This window comes from Triticum urartu, chromosome 2 (assembly GCF_003073215.2).
Source record: "Triticum urartu cultivar G1812 chromosome 2, Tu2.1, whole genome shotgun sequence".
Classification (NCBI taxonomy): domain Eukaryota; kingdom Viridiplantae; phylum Streptophyta; class Magnoliopsida; order Poales; family Poaceae; genus Triticum; species Triticum urartu.
The window spans coordinates 578849311-578875281 of record NC_053023.1 but is presented as its reverse complement, the minus strand read 5'-3'; the positions used below and the strand labels follow the sequence as shown (position 1 = coordinate 578875281).

The 25971-nt window shown below is 45.5% G+C and overlaps 1 protein-coding gene and 3 long non-coding RNA genes across 5 annotated transcripts; 1 reads left to right on the top strand and 3 right to left on the bottom strand.

Annotated features, from left to right (window-relative positions):
- The first annotated feature begins 325 nt into the window (after nt 1–325).
- Nucleotides 326–1274, top strand: LOC125533681. 2 transcript variants are annotated; one of them, XR_007294333.1, is made up of 4 exons: nt 326–349; nt 448–561; nt 655–717; nt 1057–1274. It is a non-coding gene; the product is annotated as an uncharacterized LOC125533681 (long non-coding RNA). The 2 variants fall into 2 exon arrangements; XR_007294334.1 differs by lacking the exon at nt 1057–1274 and having other exon boundaries at nt 655–775.
- A 12949-nt stretch (nt 1275–14223) lies between these two features.
- LOC125537350 lies at nt 14224–15346 on the bottom strand. Its single transcript, XM_048700658.1, has 3 exons — nt 15156–15346; nt 14593–14828; nt 14224–14425 (listed from the first exon to the last, which is right to left on the bottom strand). Exons 1-3 carry the CDS (start codon nt 15336–15338, stop codon nt 14224–14226), a joined length of 621 nt encoding a protein of 206 aa, XP_048556615.1. The 5' UTR covers nt 15339–15346.
- Nucleotides 15347–17550: 2204 nt separating this feature from the next.
- LOC125533680 lies at nt 17551–18575 on the bottom strand. The gene is made up of 3 exons (XR_007294332.1): nt 18537–18575; nt 18199–18387; nt 17551–17684 (listed from the first exon to the last, which is right to left on the bottom strand). It is a non-coding gene; the product is annotated as an uncharacterized LOC125533680 (long non-coding RNA).
- A 366-nt stretch (nt 18576–18941) lies between these two features.
- On the bottom strand, nt 18942–19377 carry LOC125533679. Its single transcript, XR_007294330.1, has 3 exons — nt 19330–19377; nt 19137–19213; nt 18942–19030 (listed from the first exon to the last, which is right to left on the bottom strand). It is a non-coding gene; the product is annotated as an uncharacterized LOC125533679 (long non-coding RNA).
- Between the last annotated feature and the right edge of the window lie 6594 nt (nt 19378–25971).

Sequence of the window (25971 nt, the reverse complement as noted above, 5' to 3'; positions counted from 1 at the left end):
ATAGCTAGCACCAGATTTTAGAAAAGGATAGTGGATGTGCATGTCCTACTAGCCATGATATGTTGGTTGCCAACGCATGAAAATGTGATAGCACTGACGTGTTAACTTCTACATGCAAGCAGCACAATGATAAAAAAAATTTGGATTGTTGATGCCTTCTTGTTCATCCAGTGATTGAGAGCACATCAGAACAGAAGCGAGACACGGAAAAGAATGAATCACGAAGATGGTGCAGATGATTGGGGTTCTCAAAGGCCAGAAACGCCGCCACCTTTCGATGCATCAGAGTACAGTCAGCTCATCTCTACAGGGCCGTTGCTACCGCTGCTAGAACAGTATGCAGGCGTAGGTACGATGCATGCTAAAAAATGAAGAGAAACATTTGCCATCTTCGCGACGATGGACATGACATTCTACTTATGTCGTGCACTGTCATTTGTCTTGCAGGTTCTTATGACCAGAACACTCTTAGGGGGGCCCCGTGGCAAGTGCAGTCACAAGGCGCTAACGCTGACAAATGTACGGGCAGCCAACTCCAACTAGCTAGTATGGCTAATCAAGGTAATGCAAAAACGAAAAAAGAGCACATAATGCTGTGGACATGAAAAAAAGATGGCAAAAGGACTCACGAGTTATCACGGGTGTAAAATGCAGAGCCTTCGTGCAGCACGTGGAATCGGGCAGCACCCATGTACCTGCCATCGACGTCGTACACAGGTGAGTCCATAAACATAGTGAAGATGCGGATGCTCAGTCAGCACAAGGAGCATAGTTGACAACTACAAAAATTGCCATGACTGGTCTTCTACGGTTGCCATGTATTAAACACAACATTTGCCATCTCTGCACACCTGCAGTTGCCATGTAGGAAAAGCTGCAGTTGCCATTTCATGACAACTGCAATTGCCATCTAATAACAAACTGCGATTGCCCTACCGATGCAACTTCAGTTGCCATGCAAGCAAAAATGCATTTGCCACATAAGGGCAACTGCAGTTGCCGTGCTAGCACGAAATGCGTTTGCCGCGATTTGACCAACCACTACTATGATTGCAGGTTATTACGCTGGCGGTGACCCGGCAAACGTCTCCTGGCAAGCTTCGCAAATTCCTGGTGGATCACGTCATTATGGTGTAACAGACCACACACGATGGTCAAATACAGCACAACAAGGTAGAGGGAAAATATCTGAACCACAAAAAACAGCGCTACATTTGCTATTTGTAGTTATTTGTAGGCAAAACAATGGTTGCCATGTTTGTTGAACAGTAGGTGCCATGTCTGCACACCTACAGCTGCCATAAAAATGACCACCCACAGACTGACAGCTTGCTGTCTGTAAAAGATGTCATGGAAAATCACTCGAAGATGGTGTGATCCGTTGCGATCCACATGTTATCCAACACAAAATTCTTAATCTCGTACCTGTTTTTCCCTGTTACAGAACCTACAACTACAATGCACAGCGGCGCCGACACATCTACTGCGGGGAGCTCTGAGCGCACGGAAGACGCGTTCCACCAGACAGCAGACAAACATGCCGCAAACAATTTCGAGTCAGAGTCGGGAATGGCAATCATTCCAGCAATGCCGGCAAGCACCCCTTTGAACACAAGCACTGGCAACTCTCAGGTAGATGGGACTGCCGCCCATACTGAAGTGAACGATGAAACTGACGACGACGCGCAAGGGGATGAAGATGGTGGGCAATCAGAGATCGTGGTGCCTCAGCCACCGTACATTGGGCAGAGATTTGAGTCATTCGAAGCAGCAAAGGAATACTACCAGACATATGCAAAGTTCCATGGGTTTGCGGTCAACACCGAGTACCGTAGGAAAATTAAGAAAACTAACGAGTACAGCAGAGGTGAGATGAGGTGCCACAAGGCACGCAGGAACAAGAAGGGGAAAGGCGATGCGCCTGTCGTTCCGGAACGAAAGAGAGGTATCATTCAGAAGACTGAGTGCCCTATCCGATGTAAGCTAAACGTAGATGGAGCACAGTGGGTGGTCAGTGAGTATTTTGACGAGCACAACCACCAACTGATAAAGAAGTTCGACCTGGTGAAATTTCTGACCGCCCACAGAGGGTTCACCCCCGTCGAAAGGCAATTCGTAAAGCTGCTACATGATTGTAACGTCGGTCCATCGAGAATGGTGCAGATACTATCTCTCATCCACAGCAAAAAGGGGACTCTGAGTAGCATGCCGTACATACCAGCTGACGTCACAAACCTACGGGCAAGGTACCGTAGAGAGAGCAAGTTGGCAGACATAGAGGCCACAATTGCCTACTTCGATGAGAAAGCCAAAGAAGATGCAGATTTCTTCTACAGGATAAGGTTGGACGATGAGGACCGTGTCAGGAACATGTATTTGGTGGATGGTGCTGCAAGGAGAGCCTACAAACATTTCCGAGATTGCATTTCATTTGACGCGACGTACCTCACCAACATGTACAAGATGCCGTGCGCTCCGTTCATAGGGATAAATAACCACAATCAGTCGTTGCAGTTCGGCTGCGGGCTCGTCCGGAACGAAGACACGGATGGGTACGTTTGGCTGTTCAAGACCTTCTTGGAGTGCATGGATGGACTTGCTCCGATGAACATAATAACGGACCAGGATTTCAGCATGCGTGCAGGCATAGAGGTCTTTCCGTTGGCAGTGCACAGGCACTGTAGGTGGCACATTATAAAGAAGGCTGAGGAGACGCTAGGACCATTCTTTGCTGACCGTCCAGAGCTGCACAAGGCATTCGAACTGTGCGTGGACCACAGCTTGACGGTGGAGGAGTTTGAAAGGAGCTGGATGGCCATGACTGAAACACATCAAGTCCAAGACAACGAGACTCTTGTAAGCTTGTGGGAGAAGCGAATGTACTCGGTGCCGGCCTACTTCATGCAGTGCTTCTTCCCCTTTCTGCAGACTACGCAGCGCAGCGAGGGATTCAATGCTGTTTTGAAGCGGTACGTCAGTCCTGGCAGCTCATTGCTACAGTTTGCCAAGCAGTACACAGCTTTGCAACAAAAAATTCTGGGATCTGAGCCGCAGCAAGAAGCGAACACCGCGCTAAAGCAGCCAAAATTGCTAACGTACTTACCGATGGAGAGGCAAATGAGCAAGATATACACCAACAAGATCTTTAACAAGTAAGTCAGTTGCGTTACAGTCTTATTTGCAGAAAAAGCACCAAGTCAGTATGTGCCTTATAGAGTGCGATGCAGTTGCCATGATTTTGCGGTTGACATGTTTAATAAAGTACTGTTTGCCATGCTTACTCAGATGCAGTTGTCATATTCAATAGAAATTCTATTTGTCATGCTTACCCGGATGCAGTTTCAATGTTCAATGAAATGCAGTTGCCATGTTTAATGCAATGTACTTCCACTGGACATGTTGGTGTGCAAATGCTAGTGTCAAATGGAAAATGTTATGTTGTTGCCATGTCTATTGAAATGCAATTGCCATTTTTACTAAAATGCAACTGCCATGTTTGTTGAAATGCAATTGCCATGTTTAATAAACTCTAGTTGCCATGTTTAACAAAATGCAGTTGCCATGTTTAAATAAGATGCATCTGCCATGTTTGTTGAAAATGCAGTTGCCATGTCTATTGTACTGCATTTGCCATGTATAGCGTACTGCATTTGCCATGTTCAACATACTATATTTGCCATGGTCAATGAATTACGTTTGCCATGTTCAAACAAAATGTATATCTATTTTCCATGACAACATAAGGTGCTACAAGAAAAAAGCCCACAATAGTTTAATAGAAAACACACAAAAAATGCAGATTCCAGGAAGAAATAAAGCGTGCCAGCATGTTCACGGCTTTCCAGGTGGATGAACGTACGTTCAAGGTGTGTTCTATTTTGGGCATGTCAGATTCAGAACCTGAAGACCCGGACAAAGGAAGGAACTACTTCGTCACAGCCTCGATAGGCGAAGGCGAGTTCTACTGCCAATGCTGCAAGTTCGAACGGGACGACATTGTGTGCTGTCACATACTAAAAGTAATGGACGTGAACGCTGTGACACGGATGCCCCGACATTTCATAAGGCGGCGATGGACTTGGGACGCTGACGATGCGTTGGCGCCGCAAACAACACACGCAGTTCTGGCTGTGCATGACGAGAGACCAGAGTCAACCATGGAAGCCGTGAGGCACGTTGTGCTGACAAAGAACTATGCTGAGCTAATTGATGAAGCGTGCAAGAGTGATGACACAGCGAGAGTCGCAGAAAAACATAGGAAAGCACTAAAAAGAGAGCTTGATGAGATCAAGAAGAGGAAAGCCGAGGAAGCCTTACACCGGTTCCCCCGCACATCAAGCGTGCCTTCATCCACGGGGCCCTCGTCTGAAAACTCGGAGATAGGATCTGGAACAGCAAGCACACAGACCCAGGTCAGGAACCCACCCCGTTCCATCACAAAGGGTCGTCCAAGAGAGATAAGGTACAAGTCGGGATTGGAGATCCAAGCAAAACACAAGAAAACGAAGAAAGGGGCGGCCAATCCATGAGAAAAAATTGTGGCGTTGTGGACATTTTGTTTTGTACCCTAGATGTTGAGAATTCTTTTTTAAAACAATTGGGGGAATAACTCTTCAAGGGCATCAGAAGTGCAAGGGAAAATTCATTGAATGGTTAAATGCAATTGCCATGTTATGGGTACTTAATCTGCCATGATGTATGCATTTAATTTGCCATGTTATGTGTAGTTAGTCTGCCATGATTTTTGATACTAAACATGCCATGCTAATTTATGCTAAATATGCCATGCTGTTTTGTACTGAATATGCCATGCTAGTTGTAGTGGATCTGCCATGTTAATTGTACTGGATCTGCCATCTTAGTTGTGCTGTAGTTGCCATGTTAATTATGCTGGAGCTGCCATGTTGTTTGTACTGTATCTGCCATGTTAGATGTACTGGATGAAGGAAATATGCCCTAGAGGCAATAATAAAGTTATTATTTATTTCCTTATAATCATGATAAAGGTTTATTATTCATGCTAGAATTGTATTAACCGGAAACATAATACATGTGTGAATACATAGACAAACAAAGTGTCACTAGTATGCCTCTACTTGACTAGCTCGTTAATCAAAGATGGTTATGTTTCCTAACCATGAACAATGAGTTGTTATTTGATTAACAGGATCACATCATTAAGAGAATGATCTGATTGACATGACCCATTCCATTAGCTTAGTACCCGATCGTTTAGTATGTTGCTATTGCTTTCTTCATGACTTATACATGTTCCTATAACTATGAGATTATGCAACTCCCGTTTACCGGAGGAACACTTTGGGTACTACCAAACGTCACAACGTAACTGGGTGATTATAAAGGAGTACTACAGGTGTCTCCAAAGGTACATGTTGGGTTGGCGTATTTCGAGATTAGGTTTTGTCACTCCGATTGTCGGAGAGGTATCTCTGGGCCCTCTCGGTAATGCACATCACTTAAGCCTTGCAAGCATTACAACTAAATGAGTTAGTTGCGGGATGATGTATCACAGAACGAGTAAAGAGACTTGCCGGTAACGAGATTGAACTAGGTATTGGAATACCGACGATCGAATCTCGGGCAAGTAACATACCGATGACAAAGGGAACAACGTATGTTGTTATGCGGTCTGACCGATAAAGATCTTCGTAGAATATGTAGGAGCCAATATGGGCATCCAGGTCCCGCTATTGGTTATTGACCGGAGACGTGTCTCGGTCATGTCTACATTGTTCTCGAACCCGTAGGGTCCGCACGCTTAAGGTTACGATGACAGTTATATTATGAGTTTATGCATTTTGATATACCGAAGGTTGTTTGGAGTCCCGGATGTGATCACGGACATGACGAGGAGTCTCGAAATGGTCGAGACATAAAGATTGATATATTGGAAGCCTATATTTGGACATCGGAAGTGTTCCGGGTGAAATCGGGATTTTACCGGAGTACCGGGAGGTTACCGGAACCCCCCGGGAGCTATATGGGCCTTAGTGGGCTTTAGTGGAAAGGAGAAAGGAGCAGCCCAAGGTGGCCGCGCGCCTCCCCCCTCCCCTAGTCCTATTAGGACTAGGAGAGGTGGTCGGCCCCCCTCTCTCTTTCCCCCCTCAAGGAGTCCTATTCCAACTAGGATTGGGGGGGGGGAATCCTACTCCCAGAGGGAGTAGGACTCTCCTGGCGCGCCACCCTTGGCCGGCCAGCCTCCCCCCTCTAGTCCTTTATATACGGAGGCAGGGGCGCCCCAGAAACACACAAGTTGATCCACGTGATCTATTCCTTAGCCGTGTGCGGTGCCCCCAGCCACCATAGTCCTCGATAATACTATAGCGGAGTTTAGGCGAAGCCCTGCTGCTGTAGTACTTCAAGATCGTCACCACGCCGTCGTGCTGACGGAACTCTTCCCCGACACTTTGCTGGATCGGAGTCCGGGGATCGTCATCGAGCTGAACGTGTGCTCGAACTCGGAGGTGCCGTAGTTTCGGTGCTTGATCGGTTGGATCATGAAGACGTACGACTACTTCCTCTACGTTGTGTCAACGCTTTCGCAGTCGGTCTGCGTGGGTACGTAGACAACACTCTCCCCTCTCGTTGCTATGCATCACATGATCTTGCGTGTGCGTAGGAATTTTTTTGAAATTACTACGAAACCCTAAAGTGGCATCCGAGCCTAGGTTATTTATGTTGATGTTATATGCACGAGTAGAACACAAGTGAGTTGTGGGCGATATAAGTCATACTGCCTACCAGCATGTCATACTTTGGTTCGGCGGCATTGTTGGACGAGACGACCCGGACCAACATTACGCGTACGCTTACGCGAGACCGGTTCCCCCGACGTGCTTTGCACATAGGTGGCTTGCGGGCGACTGTCTCTCCAACTTTAGTTGAACCGAGTATGGCTACGCCCGGTCCTTGCGAAGGTTAAAACGGAGTCAAATTGACAAACTATCGTTGTGGTTTTGATGCGTAGGTAAGATTGGTTCTTGCTTAAGCCCGTAGCAGCCACGTAAAACTTGCAACAACAAAGTAGAGGACGTCTAACTTGTTTTTGCAGGGCATGTTGTGATGTGATATGGTCAAGACATGATGCTGAATTTTATTGTATGAGATGATCATGTTTTGTAACCGAGTTATCGGCAACTGGCAGGAGCCTTATGGTTGTCGTTTTATTGTATGCAATGCAATCGCGATGTAATGCTTTACTTTTATCACTAAGCGGTAGCGATAGTCGTAGAAGCACAAGCTTGGCGAGACGACAACGATGCTACGATGGAGATCAAGGTGTCACGCCGGTGACGATGGTGATCACGACGGTGCTTCGGAGATGGAGATCACAAGCACAAGATGATGATGGCCATATCATATCACTTATATTGATTGCATGTGATGTTTATCCTTTTATGCATCTTATCTTGCTTTGATTGACGGTAGCATTATAAGATGATCTCTCACTAAATTATCAAGAAGTGTTCTCCCTGAGTATGCACCGTTGCGAAAGTTCTTCGTGCTGAGACGCCACGTGATGATCGGGTGTGATAGGTTCTACGTTCAAATACAACGGGTGCAAAACAGTTGCACACGCGGAATACTCAGGTTATACTTGACGAGCCAAGCATATACAGATATGGCCTCGGAACACGGAGACCAAAAGGTCGAGCGTGAATCATATAGTAGATATGATCAACATAACGATGTTCACCATTGAAAACTACTCCATCTCACGTGATGATCGGTTATGGTTTAGTTGATTTGGATCACGTAATCACTTAGAGGATTAGAGGGATGTCTATCTAAGTGGGAGTTCTTTAATTAATTTGATTAACTGAACTTAAATTTATCATGAAACTTAGTACCTGATTAGTATCTTGCTTGTTTATGTTTGATTATAGATAGATGGCTCGTGCTGTTGTTCCGTTGAATTTTAATGCGTTCCTTGAGAAAGCAAAGTTGAAAGATGATGGTAGCAATTACACGGACTGGGTCCGTAACTTGAGGATTATCCTCATTGCTGCACAGAAGAATTACATCCTGGAAGCACCGCTGGGTGCCAGGCCTGCTGCAGGAGCAACGCCGGATGTTATGAACGTCTGGCAGAGCAAAGCTGATGACTACTCGATAGTTCAGTGTGCCATGCTTTACGGCTTAGAATCGGGACTTCAACGACGTTTTGAACGTCATGGAGCATATGAGATGTTCCAGGAGTTGAAGTTAATATTTCAAGCAAATGCCTGGATTGAGAGATATGAAGTCTCCAATAAGTTCTATAGCTGCAAGATGGAGGAGAACAGTTCTGTCAGTGAGCATATACTCAAAATGTCTGGGTATAATAATCACTTGATTCAATTGGGAGTTAATCTTCCAGATGATTGCGTCATTGACAGAATTCTTCAATCACTGCCACCAAGCTACAAGAGCTTCGTGATGAACTATAATATGCAAGGGATGAACAAGACTATTCCCGAGCTCTTCGCGATGCTGAAAGCTGCGGAGGTAGAAATCAAGAAGGAGCATCAAGTGTTGATGGTCAACAAGACCACTAGTTTCAAGAAAAAGGGCAAAGGGAAGAAGAAGAGGAACTTCAAAAAGAACGACAAGCAAGTTGCTACTCAAGAGAAGAAACCCAAACCTGGACCTAAGCCTGAAACTGAGTGCTTCTATTGCAAGCAGACTGGTCACTGGAAGCGGAACTGCCCCAAGTATTTGGCGGATAAGAAGGATGGCAAGGTGAACAAAGGTATATGTGATATACATGTTATTGATGTGTACCTTACTAATGCTCGCAGTAGCACCTGGGTATTTGATACTGGTTCTGTTGCTAATATTTGCAACTCGAAACAGGGACTACGGATCAAGCGAATATTGGTTAAGGACGAGGTGACGATGCGCGTGGCAAACGGTTCCAAAGTCGATGTGATCGCAGTCGGCACGCTACCTCTGCATATACCTTCGGGATTAGTATTAGACCTAAATAATTGTTATTTGGTGCCAGCGTTAAGCATGAACATTATATCTGGATCTTGTTTGATGCGAGACGGTTATTCATTTAAATCAGAGAATAATGGTTGTTCTATTTATATGAGTAATATCTTTTATGGTCATGCACACTTGAAGAGTAGTCTATTCTTGTTGAATCTCGATAGTAGTAACACACATATTCATAATGTTGAAGCCAAAAGATGCAGAGTTGATAATGAGAGTGCAACTTATTTGTGGCACTGCCATTTAGGTCATATCGGTGTAAAGCGCATGAAGAAACTCCAGTCTGATGGACTTTTGGAACCACTTGATTATGAATCACTTGGTACTTGCGAACCGTGCCTCTTGGGCAAGATGACCAAAACACCGTTCTCCGGTACTATGGAGAGAGCAACAGATTTGTTGGAAATCATACATACAGATGTATGTGGTCCGATGAATATTGAGGCTCGTGGCGGATATCGTTATTTTCTCACCTTCACAGATGATTTAAGCAGATATGGGTATGTCTACTTAATGAAACATAAGTCTGAAACATTTGAAAAGTTCAAGGAATTTCAGAGTGAAGTTGAAAATCATTGTAACAAGAAAATAAAGTTTCTACGATCTGATCGTGGAGGAGAATATTTGAGTTACGAGTTTGGTGTACATTTGAAAAATTGTGGAATAGTTTCGCAACTCACGCCACCCGGAACACCACAGCGTAATGGTGTGTCCGAACGTCGTAATCGTACTTTACTAGATATGGTGCGATCTATGATGTCTCTTACTGATTTACCGCTATCATTTTGGGGATACGCTCTAGAGACGGCCGCATTCATGTTAAATAGGGCACCATCAAAATCCGTTGAGACGACGCCTTATGAACTGTGGTTTGGCAAGAAACCAAAGTTGTCGTTTCTGAAAGTTTGGGGCTGCGATGCTTATGTGAAAAAGCTTCAACCTGATAAGCTCGAACCCAAATCGGAGAAATGTGTCTTCATAGGATATCCAAAGGAAACTATTGGATACACCTTCTATCACAGATCCGAAGGCAAGACTTTTGTTGCTAAATTCGGAAACTTTCTAGAGAAGGAGTTTCTCTCGAAAGAAGTGAGTGGGAGGAAAGTAGAACTTGACGAGGTAACTGTACCTGCTCCCTTACTGGAAAGTAGTACATCACAGAAAACTGTTCCAGTGACACCTACACCAGTTAGTGAGGAAGCTAATGATAATGATCATGAAACTTCAGATCAAGATATTACTGGACCTCGTAGATCAACCAGAGTGAGATCCGCGCCAGAGTGGTAGGGTAATCCTATTCTAGAAGTCATGCTACTAGATCATGATGAACCTACGAACTATGAAGAAGCGATGGTGAGCCCAGATTCCGCAAAATGGCTTGAAGCCATGAAATCTGAGATGGGATCCATGTATGAGAACAAAGTATGGACTTTGGTTGGCTTGCCCAACGATCGGCAAGCAATTGAGAATAAATGGATCTTCAAGAAGAAGACGGACGTTGACGGTAATATTACTGTCTACAAAGCTCGACTTGTAGCAAAAGGCTTTCGGCAAGTTCAAGGGATTGACTACGATGAGACCTTCTCACCCGTAGCGATGCTTAAGTCTGTCCGAATCATGTTAGCAATTGCCGCATTTTATGATTATGAAATTTGGCAAATGGATGTCAAAACTACATTCCTGAATGGATTTCTGGAAGAAGAATTGTATATGATGCAACCAGAAGGTTTTGTCGATCCAAAGGGAGCTAACAAAGTGTGCAAGCTCCAGCGATCCATTTATGGACTGGTGCAAGCCTCTCGGAGTTGGAATAAACGCTTTGATAGTGTGATCAAAGCATTTGGTTTTATACAGACTTTTGGAGAAGCCTGTATTTACAAGAAAGTGAGTGGGAGCTATGTAGCATTTCTGATATTATATGTGGATGACATATTATTAATTGGAGATGATATAGAATTTCTGGACAACATAAAGGGATACTTGAATAAGAGTTTTTCAATGAAAGACCTCGGTGAAGCTGCTTACATATTAGGCATAAAGATCTATAGAGATAGATCAAAACGCTTAATTGGACTTTCACAAACAACATACCTTGACAAAATGTTGAAGAAGTTCAAAATGGATCAAGCAAAGAAAGGATTCTTGCCTGTGTTACAAGGTGTGAAATTGAGTAAGACTCAATGCCCGACCACTGCAGAAGATAGAGAGAATATGAAAGATGTTCCCTATGCATCAGCCATAGGATCTATCATGTATGCAATGCTGTGTACCAGACCCAATGTGTGCCTTGCTATAAGTCTAGCAGGGAGGTACCAAAGTAATCCAGGAGTGGATCACTGGACAGCGGTCAAGAACATCCTGAAATACCTGAAAAGGACTAAGGATATGTTTCTCGTATATGGAGGTGACAAAGAGCTCACCGTAAAAGGTTACGTTGATGCAAGCTTTGACACTGATCCGGACGATTCTAAATCGCAAACCGGATACGTGTTTACATTAAACGGTGGAGCTGTCAGTTGGTGCAGTTCTAAACAAAGCATCGTAGCAGGATCTACATGTGAAGCGGAGTACATAGCTGCTTCGGAAGCAGCGAACGAAGGAGTCTGGATGAAGCAGTTCATATCCGATCTAGGTGTCATACCTAGTGCATCGGGTCCAATGAAAATCTTTTGTGACAATAATGGTGCAATTGCCTTGGCAAAGGAATCCAGATTTCACAAGAGAACCAAGCACATCAAGAGACGCTTCAATTCCATCCGGGATCTAGTCCAGGTGGGAGACATAGAGATTTGCAAAATACATACGGATCTGAATGTTGCAGACCCGTTGACTAAGCCTCTTCCACGAGCAAAACATGATCAGCACCAAGGCTCCATGGGTGTTAGAATCATTACGGTGTAATCTAGATTATTGACTCTGGTGCAAGTGGGAGACTGAAGGAAATATGCCCTAGAGGCAATAATAAAGTTATTATTTATTTCCTTATAATCATGATAAAGGTTTATTATTCATGCTAGAATTGTATTAACCGGAAACATAATACATGTGTGAATACATAGACAAACAAAGTGTCACTAGTATGCCTCTACTTGACTAGCTCGTTAATCAAAGATGGTTATGTTTCCTAACCATGAACAATGAGTTGTTATTTGATTAACGGGATCACATCATTAAGTGAATGATCTGATTGACATGACCCATTCCATTAGCTTAGCACCCGATCGTTTAGTATGTTGCTATTGCTTTCTTCATGACTTATACATGTTCCTATGACTATGAGATTATGCAACTCCCATTTGCCGGAGGAACACTTTGTGTGCTACCAAACGTCACAACGTAACTGGGTGATTATAAAGGAGCTCTACAGGTGTCTCCAAAGGTACATGTTGGGTTGGCGTATTTCGAGATTAGGTTTTGTCACTCCGATTGTCGGAGAGGTATCTCTGGGCCCTCTCGGTAATGCACATCACTTAAGCCTTGCAAGCATTGCAACTAATGAGTTAGTTGCGGGATGATGTTTACATGAACGAGTAAAGAGACTTGCCGTAACGAGATTGAACTAGGTTATTGGAATACCGACGATCGAATCTCGGGCAAGTAACATACCGATGACAAAGGGAACAACGTATGTTGTTATGCGGTCTGACCGATAAAGATCTTCGTAGAATATGTAGGAGCCAATATGGGCATCCAGGGTCCCGCTATTGGTTATTGACCGGAGACGTGTCTCGGTCATGTCTACATTGTTCTCGAACCCGTAGGGTCCGCACGCTTAAGGTTACGATGACAGTTATATTATGAGTTTATGCATTTTGATATACCGAAGGTTGTTCGGAGTCCCGGATGTGATCACGGACATGACGAGGAGTCTCGAAATGGTCGAGACATAAAGATTGATATATTGGAAGCCTATGTTTGGACATCGGAAGTGTTCCGGGTGAAATCGGGATTTTACCGGAGTACCGGGAGGTTACCGGAACCCCCCGGGAGCTATATGGGCCTTAGTGGGCTTTAGTGGAAAGGAGAAAGGAGCAGCCCAAGGTGGTCGCGCACCTCCCCCCTCCCCTAGTCCTATTAGGACTAGGAAAGGTGGTCGGCCCCCCTCTCTCTCTTTCCCCCCTCAAGGAGTCCTATTCCAACTAGGATTGGGGGGGGGGGGGAATCCTACTCCTAGAGGGAGTAGGACTCTCCTGGCGCGCCACCCTTGGCCGGCCAGCCTCCCCCCTCTAGTCCTTTATATACGGAGGCAGGGGCGCCCTAGAAACACACAAGTTGATCCACGTGATCTATTCCTTAGCCGTGTGCGGTGCCCCCAGCCACCATAGTCCTCGATAATACTGTAGCGGAGTTTAGGCGAAGCCCTGCTGCTGTAGTACTTCAAGATCGTCACCACGCCGTCGTGCTGACGGAACTCTTCCCCGACACTTTGCTGGATCAGAGTCCGGGGATCGTCATCGAGCTGAACGTGTGCTCGAACTCGGAGGTGCCGTAGTTTCGGTGCTTGATCGGTTGGATCATGAAGACGTACGACTACTTCCTCTACGTTGTGTCAACGCTTCCGCAGTCGGTCTGCGTGGGTACGTAGAAAACACTCTCCCCTCTCGTTGCTATGCATCACATGATCTTGCGTGTGCGTAGGAATTTTTTTGAAATTACTACGAAACCCTACACTGGACATATGCCATGGTATTCCTGATGACTCTGCATGGCATGTATTCACATGACAAAAACGACGCGGTTTACGGGCACGTAGTGTGTTGTGTGCAAGTGTATGGGAAACAAGTTGGAAAACAGCGTAACGTGCATAAACCCCAGCAAAAACGTTGTGGCTGCATGATCAACCTACCCCCGTGCAGTTACCGATGAAAATGAAGAAGCAAAATAGCCAAAAATGTAAAACGACAATGACTTCCACTACCCATGTCTGATGAACTACATTTGCCATCGTTTTTAAAACATCGTAGACGCGTTCAAAGCATCAAACCGGTGCTAGAAACGACGAAACCATTGTAATAATTACGCCTAAAAGTAGGTTCACGTCCACACATATATTACATGAAACTATTCAAATGTCACTCGCACACCACCACTACATAGTAGCCTACGCGGGGTTGTAGCCACAACATAGCACACAAACATAGTTTTCAACGATAAACAACGAGATAATACCTTACATTCCTCGGCAACAGAATGTAAGGTGTGCGTCCGGTCTGTAACGCCACGTGATCACTTGTACTTCTTGGTGACTTTCTTGACAGCTTCCTGCACAAACTCGCGTGCTCCCGACCGCTTGTTGAAATCTTCATTCGTCAACCAGTTCCATGTGTGGATTTTCCGGAGCTCAACGACCGTTGCAGCTGTGATAGCAGGGACAATTCTGCCTTCCCACTTCACAAGGTACTCCAGCGCGTGAAAGCCACAGTCCGTCCTGCACGAGGAAAAGAGTAACGTGACCACGCAAAGAGCTCACACGTAACAAAAGACAGACTTCAATTTCAGATCTGACAAACAAAACAGGAATTGGATTGATGTAAAATGGCAGACGAAAAGGGAGGAAGGAATTACGTGTTCCCTTGCTTTGTAGTCGCCACATACTCAGTCGGGAAATGACTGATCTGGACCTTTGAGTGTTCATAGTGACGGTGCCATGTCTCTTTGAGGTTCTTAATGAAGAATTCAACATGCGTGGTGAGGTCTGCATCATCTTCCGAACGGATTGAATCAAGCACCTCAACACGTTGGTTCTTCAGGTCAAGACAGATCACGTAGTGGTGACCACACTTGTCGTGTGGGTCATGTGGTGAAAGCTCCTGGAACATGGGGAACATGACCTGCATTTAAAAAAGTGAGGAAAATGAGAATCAGCGTTCGCGTAAAGAACAACAGAGGGACAAAGGAATTAGAATCACGTAGAAAAACTCTGGTTATGGGTGGGGGTAGTTGAAATAAAGTTGTCATCCATGTGTGAACAAAAGTATGCCATGTATTTTACTGTCAAGTTGCCACATAGTTTGCGCGTCATGCAAAAATCAAATAAGTCAGTGTGCACGGCAGCTGTTGCCACATGAAAACAGCTGCCACGTAAAACACAACTGCAGATGATGGCAACAAAAAGCACACCTTGTGAAAAAAAGTGCAGACATTGAAGGAGTACTCACATATTTCTTCATTGTGAGCTTGAAATCACCGTGTTGGGCAAAGTTCTTCCTCAGGATTTTGTGGTGGAAGTCACCGTCCCATATTTTGCAGGTCACACTGTAATGCATGATTGTCTTGTCGGCGCACACATCGGTGTGGTTGTTGATGTAGTCAATCCCGCATGCAACTACGTTCGTCGACATTTTGCCGTTTGGCCTCATGGACTCAGCAAGATCACCAAGGTCGACGTACGTCGCTCCGCATTGAATGACTTTGGTTCTGTCCAAACATGAGCTGTATGAAAACAATATAACATGGAAGGATCATGCCTACTAAGTAAAAAAAATTTATGAAAGAACTAAAACAATATAACATAGAAAGTACGAAGGATGTGAATGGTAAAAAAGGAGCAAAGCAAAATGAGATGTTATGGGGTGTGGTCGTTTACGCTTTCAGCTCCTTCATGTGCTTGCCGCTGGACCTCGTATTTCCAAACCGCTTGACGATATCATACAGCTGGGTCTGTTCTTTAGTGGCTCTGAATTCGGGCTCGTAGTCTTCCGCGGGAGGTGGGTGCACTACCCTCTGCTGCCTCACAGAACCAGGAGTGGCACTCTTAATGGTATCCTCAGATACCGTGTCTACAGGCACGTTGGAACTTGATTGCCCTTGCCCTCGTGAGGACTTCCTCTGCAATGCTGCCTCCTCAAGCATGCGGTAAGTTTCTTCAAGAGACGGTGAAATCTCCTCGGGTGTGGCTGCAGTGATAAAAAAAAGTGGGTTAGGATACCTAGGAAATCAAAAGCAGATGGATTGTGAGAAAAGATGGGGTGCATGATGTGAGTTGTAGGTAGGAAAAAGTGAGGCAGTTGCCATGTGTGGTCCAGCTGTAGTGACCATGTCATAGCAACTACATTTGCCATGTAGTTGGAATGTAGTTGCCATCTAGTTGGAATGTAGTTGCCATGTCACAGCAACTACAGTTGGCATGTTGTGTCAACTGCACTTGCCATGTGATTGCTTTATGAAAAAATGCAGCATGGAAACAAAAAAAAATGCAGGTGACATGGTGTTGAATCAATTCCAGTTGCCATGTGTGATGCACTGTGTTTGCCATGTTACAGAGACTACGGTTGCCATATTGAATCAACTTCAGTTGCCACATGGTTGCCCAAATTTAAAATGCAGCATGGCAGAAAAAAAAAGTAGGTGACACGGTGCATCAAATCCAGTTGCCATGTCATCGCATGTCAGTTGCCATCACAAGTGAGAACCCCCCAAAACAAAAAATATGATTGGGACAACAGTGAAACTACACAGACGTGTGCAAGAAAAATCATATGGACATGGCAAGTGTACCTGCCACAATCGGCTCTGCGAACTTGACAGCCTTCCTGCCCTCGACCATTGGCTGCGCCATCATTGCAGGCATGCCTCCTGGGAATGCAAAGGAAACTGGCATAGGATCTTGCACAACCGGTTGATCTTGACTGATGCCAAGGTTGAAATTCGGTGGGGTAAAGGCCATTGGGTGCCTCTCATTCCTGCTGGCCGGACCACGAACGACTTGCGGGGCAGAATCCAAGGGTGAAAGATCAACAAACATATCTGAATTGGCCGTTGCAGAATGATCGTCCTTATTTGCAGGGCGGGGCGTGTTGTCAGTGGTATCAACCGTAGCTTTCATGACAATCTTCTTGTTTGGGCTGTAGGGGACACCGACGTTGACTGGGAGCCTGGAAGTGCGCAGATTTATGCTGGGGATTTCCACTGCAGGAAAAGGCGCAGTCTGCTCCGGGTGTTCACCTGCGTCACTCGTGCCCGGCTTGACACCTGCATCAGTTGTGCTCCGGTCTTCAGGTTTCTCCGTCACATTGCTTTTGGCAGGTGGCGGGAACAGTGTGGACGCAGGAACAAAACCAGACTCGTCTCTCCTGCTCTTGGCTACTGTCGGTGCGTTCGGTATGTCTGTTGGTTGCTTGCGGGGGCTACGATGCCTAGGTGGTAGACCAACACGCGAAACAGTCGCCTTAGCAGTATCTGCACCGCCAGGAGCTGGAGCTGTTGTGCCAGGACTCTCACCTATAGATGGCATGTCCTTGTGAACTGCCGCCTCGACCGCTTCTGTCGTGGACAGAGGAGTGCCACCGCGCACGCGCTTGGAATCAGTGTCAGATGAGCGGGAATCTTCCTTGCCTAGGTTCGTCTCGGGAGCGTCCACTTGAACGCTTGCTGATGGGGTGGCATGACTCACAGCAGCATCCTTCATTGCCAGAAGGGTTGGCAGTATTTCAGCTGTCCTGGCAGATACCGACTCATCACTCCCCGATGTACGGATGCCTGTTGTTGTAGGCTGCACATCTGCAGCCGGCGGAGATGGTCTGCCACTTGCATCAGAGTTGGTGGGAGCGGTCAATGGTGCAGCAGCAGTATTGTCGACTGGTGCCTCCTGTACATCTGAGTTGCCCCCTGTTGACAACTTTGAATGCATGCGTTCGAGCGGGTCCTTACTGATATGCTTGGACCCACGCGTAGTAGTCTTCTTCACCCTGCAAAAAAAATGAAGCGCATGAAAAAGGTATTTAAAAATGAAACAAAATTATGTTTGCCTTGGTAGAAATCTTAAGAAAATGGAAAAACAGGTGGAAAAGCTGGCAGTTGCCATGTAAGGGGAACGTCAGTTGCCATGTGTCATAACTAGCAGTTGCCATCCAGCAGCAGTTGCCATGTTAGCAACCTTGAAAGAATGATAAAAATGTCTGATTTGCCATGAATGCAATTTCAAACCTAGGCGTGGGATGAGCTCACAAGACAACGGTAAAAAGATGGCAGTTGCCATAAGGTACATTAAAGTTACCATTTGGCCTACATTCCACTTGCCATGTGAAAAACAAAAATAGAAGTTGCCACACATTTAGAAAGTAAATAAAATATCATTTGGTAAAACAGCGGTTGCCATGTGGGGGGGGGCGATGACAGAAGACAATGTGACAAGCTAAACGAATGCATTGGAAAATCAAAAAATATAGCGCTATGTCAATAAAAGCGGATGAAGAAACCTACTTCCTGACTGCCTTCCTCAGGTCTGGCAACACGACAGGATCCCCGGTGTTGGTTGTCGTCGTGCGAGGAGATGTCCTGGTGGAAGTGGTATCACCGGCAATGGGGGCACCTTTGTTCAACCGAGCAGAAACACGGGTTGGCATTGGCGCCTGTTTCTTCGTAATTGCTCGTCCACCAGCTGTCGGCTCGCTGCACGTATGAGATGGAGGTCAAAAAAAGAGGTGGCAATTGTCAGTCAGCAATCTCGTTGCCGCGTTTGACAGAACACAAGTGCAAAAAAGAGGATGAGTCTGTTCGAAGAAAATAGACAAAGCAAAAAGCTAAGATGAAAGTCGAACCTCTTCCTGGCAGCTACAGGGTCGGTCCTAGACCTCTTGTCAGCAGAAACTTACCCAGCACCCTCTGGAGCCATCCCCCTCTTTGATGGCAAAACCCCTTCGCCTCTCACAGCCATGTGTTGTTTGACTTTATCCGGTTGGGGGACATCTGTTGCATCCTTGCCCTTGTTACCACCTGCGGGAACTTCAGCGTGTTCATCATCATCGGTGTCCTCTTGCACATTATCCATGACATCATCGTCATCCTTGCTGAGACCAGCGTCTCCACCTAGTTCATCTTGTGTGTCAGCAGGCTCCTGGGAACTGTTGTAGTCATACCGGCCACGGCAACCGGCTGGCCGGTGTGTACGTTCTGGGACGAATGAAGTGAATTGCCTCGCAACCGCGTCGCCGTCAGAGCCACTAAGGGACGTCCACCCCTCAACCAACTTCCCGAGCAAGCCAGTCATTCCAGATGCAAACTGCCCTATTAGCTGCTCAACAGGTGCCCTCGCCTGTACACAAAACAAAGAGGCATCAATGACAACCCCGTATTGCAATCACTTGCACGACATCAAAAAATAATCCACGGCAAACCATATATGTAGATCTTTTGATTACCTCTGAAGGACAAGACGGAGCTGAGTGCACGTCCATCCACTTTTCAAAGTTTTGAGGCCCCCCAAACACGCTGTAGTCTATAGAATGCTTGGCCATCAGCTGGGGAGAAAGAAAAAAAAGTAGCAACGATATAAGAGAGAGAATGATGAACACTGACTAGCAGTTCATGTGTTGCAAAAAAAGCAGAACTAACCTGCAGTTTACCATATTTGCTATCAGTTACCCTGTCTGCAGCAAGCACAACCTTGACAGCATCGATAGTCCACGCAGAAACAGCAAACTTGTGCGCAGGCGGTGGGCCTCCTGTCCCAGTGAAGTCCACGGTGGACAGATCAAGGCAGTCGACGTACATGAGCTGATGTACAACAATTTTAAAAAGAAAGAAAAACCAGTTGCGGTCATGGTATTTTGAGACAAATAACAGGATAAAATATATGGTATTTTACGAAGAATATGCCATCTGCATGTGCTAGTTGCCATCATAGAGTGATGGCAGTTGCCATCATAGTATGATGGCAGTTGCCATGTTGTCATGTTGGCAGTTGCCATCACAGTATGATGGCAGTTGCCATATAGTCATGATGGCAGTTGCCACATAATCAACATGGCAGTTGCCATCTTGTTATGATCATGTTAACATGCATGAATAAAGATGTGTTAAAAAATAGTGTTCACATAAAGGACCGGTAAAAAATACCATTAAATGCAGTCGACAACCCTTCTGGTACACCTTGCTTGCAAATGCATCATGCAGGAAGTCGGCAATGAACTTACACCAGTTCATGTTCTTCACATCTTTCAGTTCCGCCTGCACCGCATAAAATTCAGGACAAGGAGTTGCCGCGTCAGAATTCCAATGGAAAAAACAACAAAAAAACTGTCAGTGACTAGCTTGCACATGACATCGGAGCAAAAAAATTGAAGGAAAAATAATGTAGTAAAGATAGATCATTCACCAGGATGGGGAAGCATTTGTTGCTTGGGCGAAGAGAAGTGGTCGGCGCGAAAACGGCTGAGATGAGGTACATGAGTAGCTTCATCTTGAAAACATCTCCATGCGTCGTCATGGCCTCCAACGAATCTGCCACTGCAGTCGTGTTCGGCATGGATTCCAACCCAGGAAACAAACGGGGGAACAGCGCTTCCTCGATCTCGTTGTTGACCTCGTACGGGACTTTGATATGTCCACGGGGCACACCCAACGTGCAGAACACAGATTCCTCATTCAGCGGTAGTCTTCCGCGTCCCGGAATCACGAATTCTCTGGAGACGGGGTCGTAGATCTCACCAAGCCAATCGCATACAGGGTTGACAAGGTTCGTGCACCGGACAGCCATCATAGACTGCATACCCATCTCAGCAGCAGCCCCCTTCTGATCGTCGCTGAATTTGTCAGTCAACGCAGTCAGTCGTTCTTGGGAGGCTCTGTTGCGAATACGTTTCTTCTTCTGCAAAAAAACAGACATAAAGTGATCAGTTGTTGCCATGTTTTTACAAACAAAAACAGGATATCAGTTGTTGCCGCATTTTGCAATGTAATGAAATTTTAGTTCGTGCCAGACGATTGCGGGCTCAAAGGTGTCAACCATTAACATACATCAGGAAGAAGGGGGGTGTGTGTGAACATTTACCTCATCACCCTCTTTTCTCTGCCCAGTTGCCCGATTACGCTGTGGTGGATCCATGAAATCATCATTATCGTTTTGACGATCGCCACGAGCCATTCTGCTGAGATGGGAACATACCAAATTGTCATGGTGGAAAATGTAAATGCAAGGGGGTCAGCAAAAACACTTGCCGCATGCAACACATACGTATGGCATCTGAAACATTTGATATGCAAATTCGGTTGCCACATTGTGCAGACAATTTGCCACACTGTCTTATATGCAGAAATGGCAGCAGGCAGTCTGTTCACACTCTATTTGCCACACTGTCATATATGCAGAATGGCAACAGGCAGTGTGTTCGTACTCTATTTGCCATATGAATATACTACCTAGATGGCAACAAGCACACTTTAAGTGCGCAGTGGTTGCCATCCAGTGCACTTGGCTCTTGAATGCCCACTGACTACCGATTGTGGCAACTGTCACACCGTGGTTACTATCACATAACATTCAGAAAACACACTGGCCGCAATGGCACTTGGCTCTTGAATGCCCACTGACTACCAATTGTGGCAACTGTCACACCGTGGTTGCTGTCACATAACATTCAGAAAACACACTAGCCGCAATGAAAATAGAATGGTTGTGGCACCTAACACAGGAATTCAGCAATCTTAGTTGCCACACGGAAAAAAGAGCGTGTGTTTGGTAAATATCACATTAGTTTAGCAGAACTAGTTGCCACATGGAAGAGCGTGTGTGTGGCAAGTATCGCATTACTTCAGCAAAATTAGTTGCCATGTGCGAAAGCTAACATGTGGCAACTAACACAGTCGTTTTCACTAATTTGTTGCCGCAAGGGGAAACACGTTTGTGGCAACTATCAAATATGTTCAGGGAGTAAGTGGTCGCGCAATCATGATAGTTAATGTAACTATCAAGTTCGCCTCATTCTGCATTTTCAAAAACCAAACTAACTAGATCTAGGGTTCAATGGCAACTACTTCGACTTCAAATTCACCCTCGAAATTCTCCCATGAACTCACTGCAAAACACAAAATCGAACCAACGCGCATCAAAAACTACCCGGAAGACACCTGCTCAATCCATATGCAAAAACTAGTGCGTGCCTCCAAACAAGCAGAACCACGCCGACGATGCCGCGGCCGCGGCCGCGACGAAACTGGCCAATGCAACCAAAAACGTCTAGCAGACGACTTCGGCGCCGGCGGGAAAGCCGACGCATCGACGAATCGCCTGAATCTCTACAAATCTCGATCGAGGAATCGAACAGGGAGGGAAGGGGAGGAAATGCAGGAAGGGATTGTGAGGGGTGCATCGAGCAGTACCTTCAACCCGCAGGCGCTCCGGCGAGCCGCTCCGTTCCGGCGAGCACCACCGACGGTTCCGAGCACCGTCGATTCTTCCGCCTTCACCGTCGCCTTCTCCCCTCTCCTTCTCCTTCGATAGTTGGAAATGCGAGTGGGTTCTGCCAGTAACTGCGGTGCAGAAGAGTAAATGGGAGCGTGAGGGGGAGGGGCAGAGGCGTGCGACGTCAACCGCAATCGAAGCGTGGCGTGCGGGCGCATTGCAGTTCCACCGCACGACTCAGATGGCAACCGCTGACCGCGGGGTGGCAACCAACGTGCGGGCGAACCTACTCGCACACCGCACACGCGCCTCATCCTACGTGGCACAAAAAACCACCTGGTTTGTTCCAAGATTCGTGCACACACCTGCCAACGGTGATGCTTGCGTGTGGTCGGGGTGGTGAACGCCCACACGTGTGGGCGTTAACATTACCGTTTTTAAGGGGTGCATCGAGCTTTTTCGTGGAGGGAGGGAGGAGGAGCGCAACGACCGGTTGATCCCTCGTCCGCTTTCTCTGAGGAGGCCAACGGGATCACGGGATAAGCCCGAACGGTTATGGACCTTGGCTCGGTTAGTTAAATGGGCTGGCTAGCGGGCCCAGTTAACTAGAGGGCTTTACATTTTCCTCTGTGCAAGCGGCCGACTTTAGGCCCAAGAATCAGCAGATGTGGGACCATACCGAGTTAGACAGCAGCTATGCGGGAGCAGAAGTGTCCAACCGTCGTCACATGTCGCCTGCTAGACGCTCTTTTTGGATTTTATCTTTTACTCCCTCGGTATTTGGACACATGGTTCAAAAGATTAAGCGTTGAAAAAATGAAATTATGAAAAAGGGAGACTTCCAGGTTGTGACAAGTGGGCACATGCAGTGCGCCATTTGTCAAACCAGAGAAGGTGGGGGAGTGACCTTTGCAAGGTGTACTTCTTAACTAACGATTTCACAAATATCCGGTTGAAAATGTTCATGATAGAGATTGTAGATCTTTCTATTGATAGATCCTTTGATAAATCTCTATTGATCCTCTTTCAAGATCTATGAATTAGAGAACAAAAAACTTCATGTAAAAAAAGAGAGATGAATAGATAGGGCCGAGTCGATAGGAAAACTGGGTACGATGATGGGACGAGAGAGAGGAGAACCCTTCGGAAAGGATCGGGAAAAGCGACCTCCCCCTCAACCCACGGCTCACATAGCTCAGGTGACTCCCTTCCCCCTTTTTTCTAGAATGAATTAGTCTAACACGACGAACCTGACATTCATGTCTTTGTTCTCATTGAATGAACCAGTACCTGGCACACCCCTATGCCAGTAGGGGAGCATGCTATTGTCTGATTCCTGCGGGAGAAGATCATAGCATTATTTTTTCCTTTATCTGTCTTTGTCTTATCTATATTAGTTTTTCTTGCGGTTTTCAGCTTTCTATGTTTCTATAACAATTTTATTTAGTTTTCTTTCTTTTATTATTTCTTTTTCTCTTTCTTTCTTTTTTTACTTTTCTGTGTCAGTTTTCAACGGTTTTGTTCTGGGGTTTGGGCTTTTGTGTTTCTTCACTGGTTTCCTCGTGTTTTCATATTTTTACTTTTCAATAATTTCTAGTTTTTAAATATATATTAGGAACAATTTTTTGTATGCATTTATCATTTTTCAAATTCATGGTAATAGTTTTACAAATATCTTCTGATGTATACTTTTTTCATACACATTCAACATTTTTTGTATATATGTGAAAAAAATGCGTTTAACATTTTTCAAATATCTGATTAACAATTTTGTTCAAATACATGTTTTAGAATACATATTAAAAAAATCCAAATGCACCTTGAAATATTATTTTAGTGATATGAATCATTTTAAACTACAGAGCTTTTTTTACATTATATAAACATTTTCTAAAGGTCATAAACATATTTTTGAGACACACGAACATTTTTTAAAATGTACTCCCTGCGTCCCATAATATAAGCTATTTTTTGACACTAATGTAGTGTCAAAAAACATCTTACATTATGGGACGGAGGGAGTACCTTACATTTTTTAATGGTATGAAACATTTTTTTTTCTAATTACACGTACATATTTTAACATGGTATAAACATTTTTTTACATTTCACATAAATTTTTGTTGAAATGCATGAACGTTTTTCCAATGTCACAAACAAGTTTTTTTTAATGCTATCAACATCTTTTATAAATTACGCTAGCAAATATTTGCACTGTGTTAACATTTTGAAATTTGTGGTTTTTAAAATTGAAGTAAATTTAATTTTCAGAATAGACGTATTTATAATATTTTCAAAAATATAAACAATGAAAAAACCAATAAAGGACACAGTGAAAGAAAATGAACTTTTGTTCGAGACAATGAAAGAAAATGAACTAACCTGCAGGAAACTACTTGGACTGGCCCATTAATAGCGACGCTGAAGTTAGACAAGCTTCTGTCTCGCATAAAGTGAGACAAAGCCGCTCCCAATGTTCAGATCATTAAAATTGACGGCTAAGAACACTAAGGACGTTTAAAAAAAGGAACACTAAGAACGTGAGATGGTTGAGAAGTGGATCAGTATACTTTTAAAATATTTTGTATATGTGTTTGCTCGTTCAGCAATTAAAAGAAAAAACCAACATCGCGCAACATCTTTTTAGTATCATTGAATTAGCCAAATAACTGGGTGAATTTTCCCTTGGAGTTCTAGCCTGATGACATGCATTGATCAAGCTGAGCGGGCCTTTCATGATCCCCAAATTAGGTGTCATGCTAGCAGACACCAGAACAACATTTTTTTGGGGGGTGGGGTGACACCAGAACAACATTGAAAAGCGAGTTTTCACCCAAGTTTGGATGTCATGCTATCGCCACGTTGCAGAGACACCAGAACTCAAGCCCAATCATACCACATTTGTCTCCGCGTCCTTCTCCACTTCGTACTACAACGTGTGCAGACCCAGCACAAGTCCTTCCTTTCTTCTAATAACGAAATAAACTAGTAGTACTACACTTCTAATTAGACTCGGATTATTGCACCAGCGTATCAAGCTCTCTTTATATATGCACGGCTGTTGCTTGCCAAGCTAATTTCCATCCATCACGAAGGAGAAACCACGTGAGCCGCAAGTCGCTCCGCTACCGCGACGCCGATGGTGCATCTCAACCCGCTGGCGTGCGTGGGTTTCGCCGGCTACAAGGGCGCCAAGCGTGCCAAGGCGGCCACTACGGAGTACGCGAAGACGACGAAGCCTGATCCAGCCCCGCCGGTCGCCGCGAATGGCGCGTCGGCAGGAAGCCAGGACGCGGCCGCGTCCGCTGGGACGAAACGAAGAGGCGCGGCAGGCAAGAGCGACGGCGTCAAAACGCGCCCGCGCCCGCGAGATCACGAAGGAGAGGCTACGGTGTGCCGTGGCGGTTTCATGCCCTACCGGCCGCTCTACAGCTACGACATGGATCCCCTTGCCAACTCCATGTACTTTTACGGCTCCGTCGCCGGAATCATGTGTTGACCTTGTGACTTGTGAGGCCGGGAATCTGTGTTCCCCGCCAGACTGGTTCAATTTGGACTAGTAAGGCAGTAGCTAGGGCATAGGACTCCCTCCATATGGTCCTTGTTGTTGCTTATTTGCTAAAGCTAGTCCTATTGTATATGGGATCTCTGTTTGTATGTACGCATGTAAAACTATGGGTGAATTTTGTAATACTGCACACGTAATAAATGGCGGTTTTACTATCTATGGGTTGCCTAAGACAAATAATTTTCAACATCAATATCATGTAAGAGATGGGGAGGGCGACTGGAGGCGCGGCGGGCGGGGCGACCACGGGGCCGCCGCCTCCATCCTCCGGTGACCATCGGCGGGT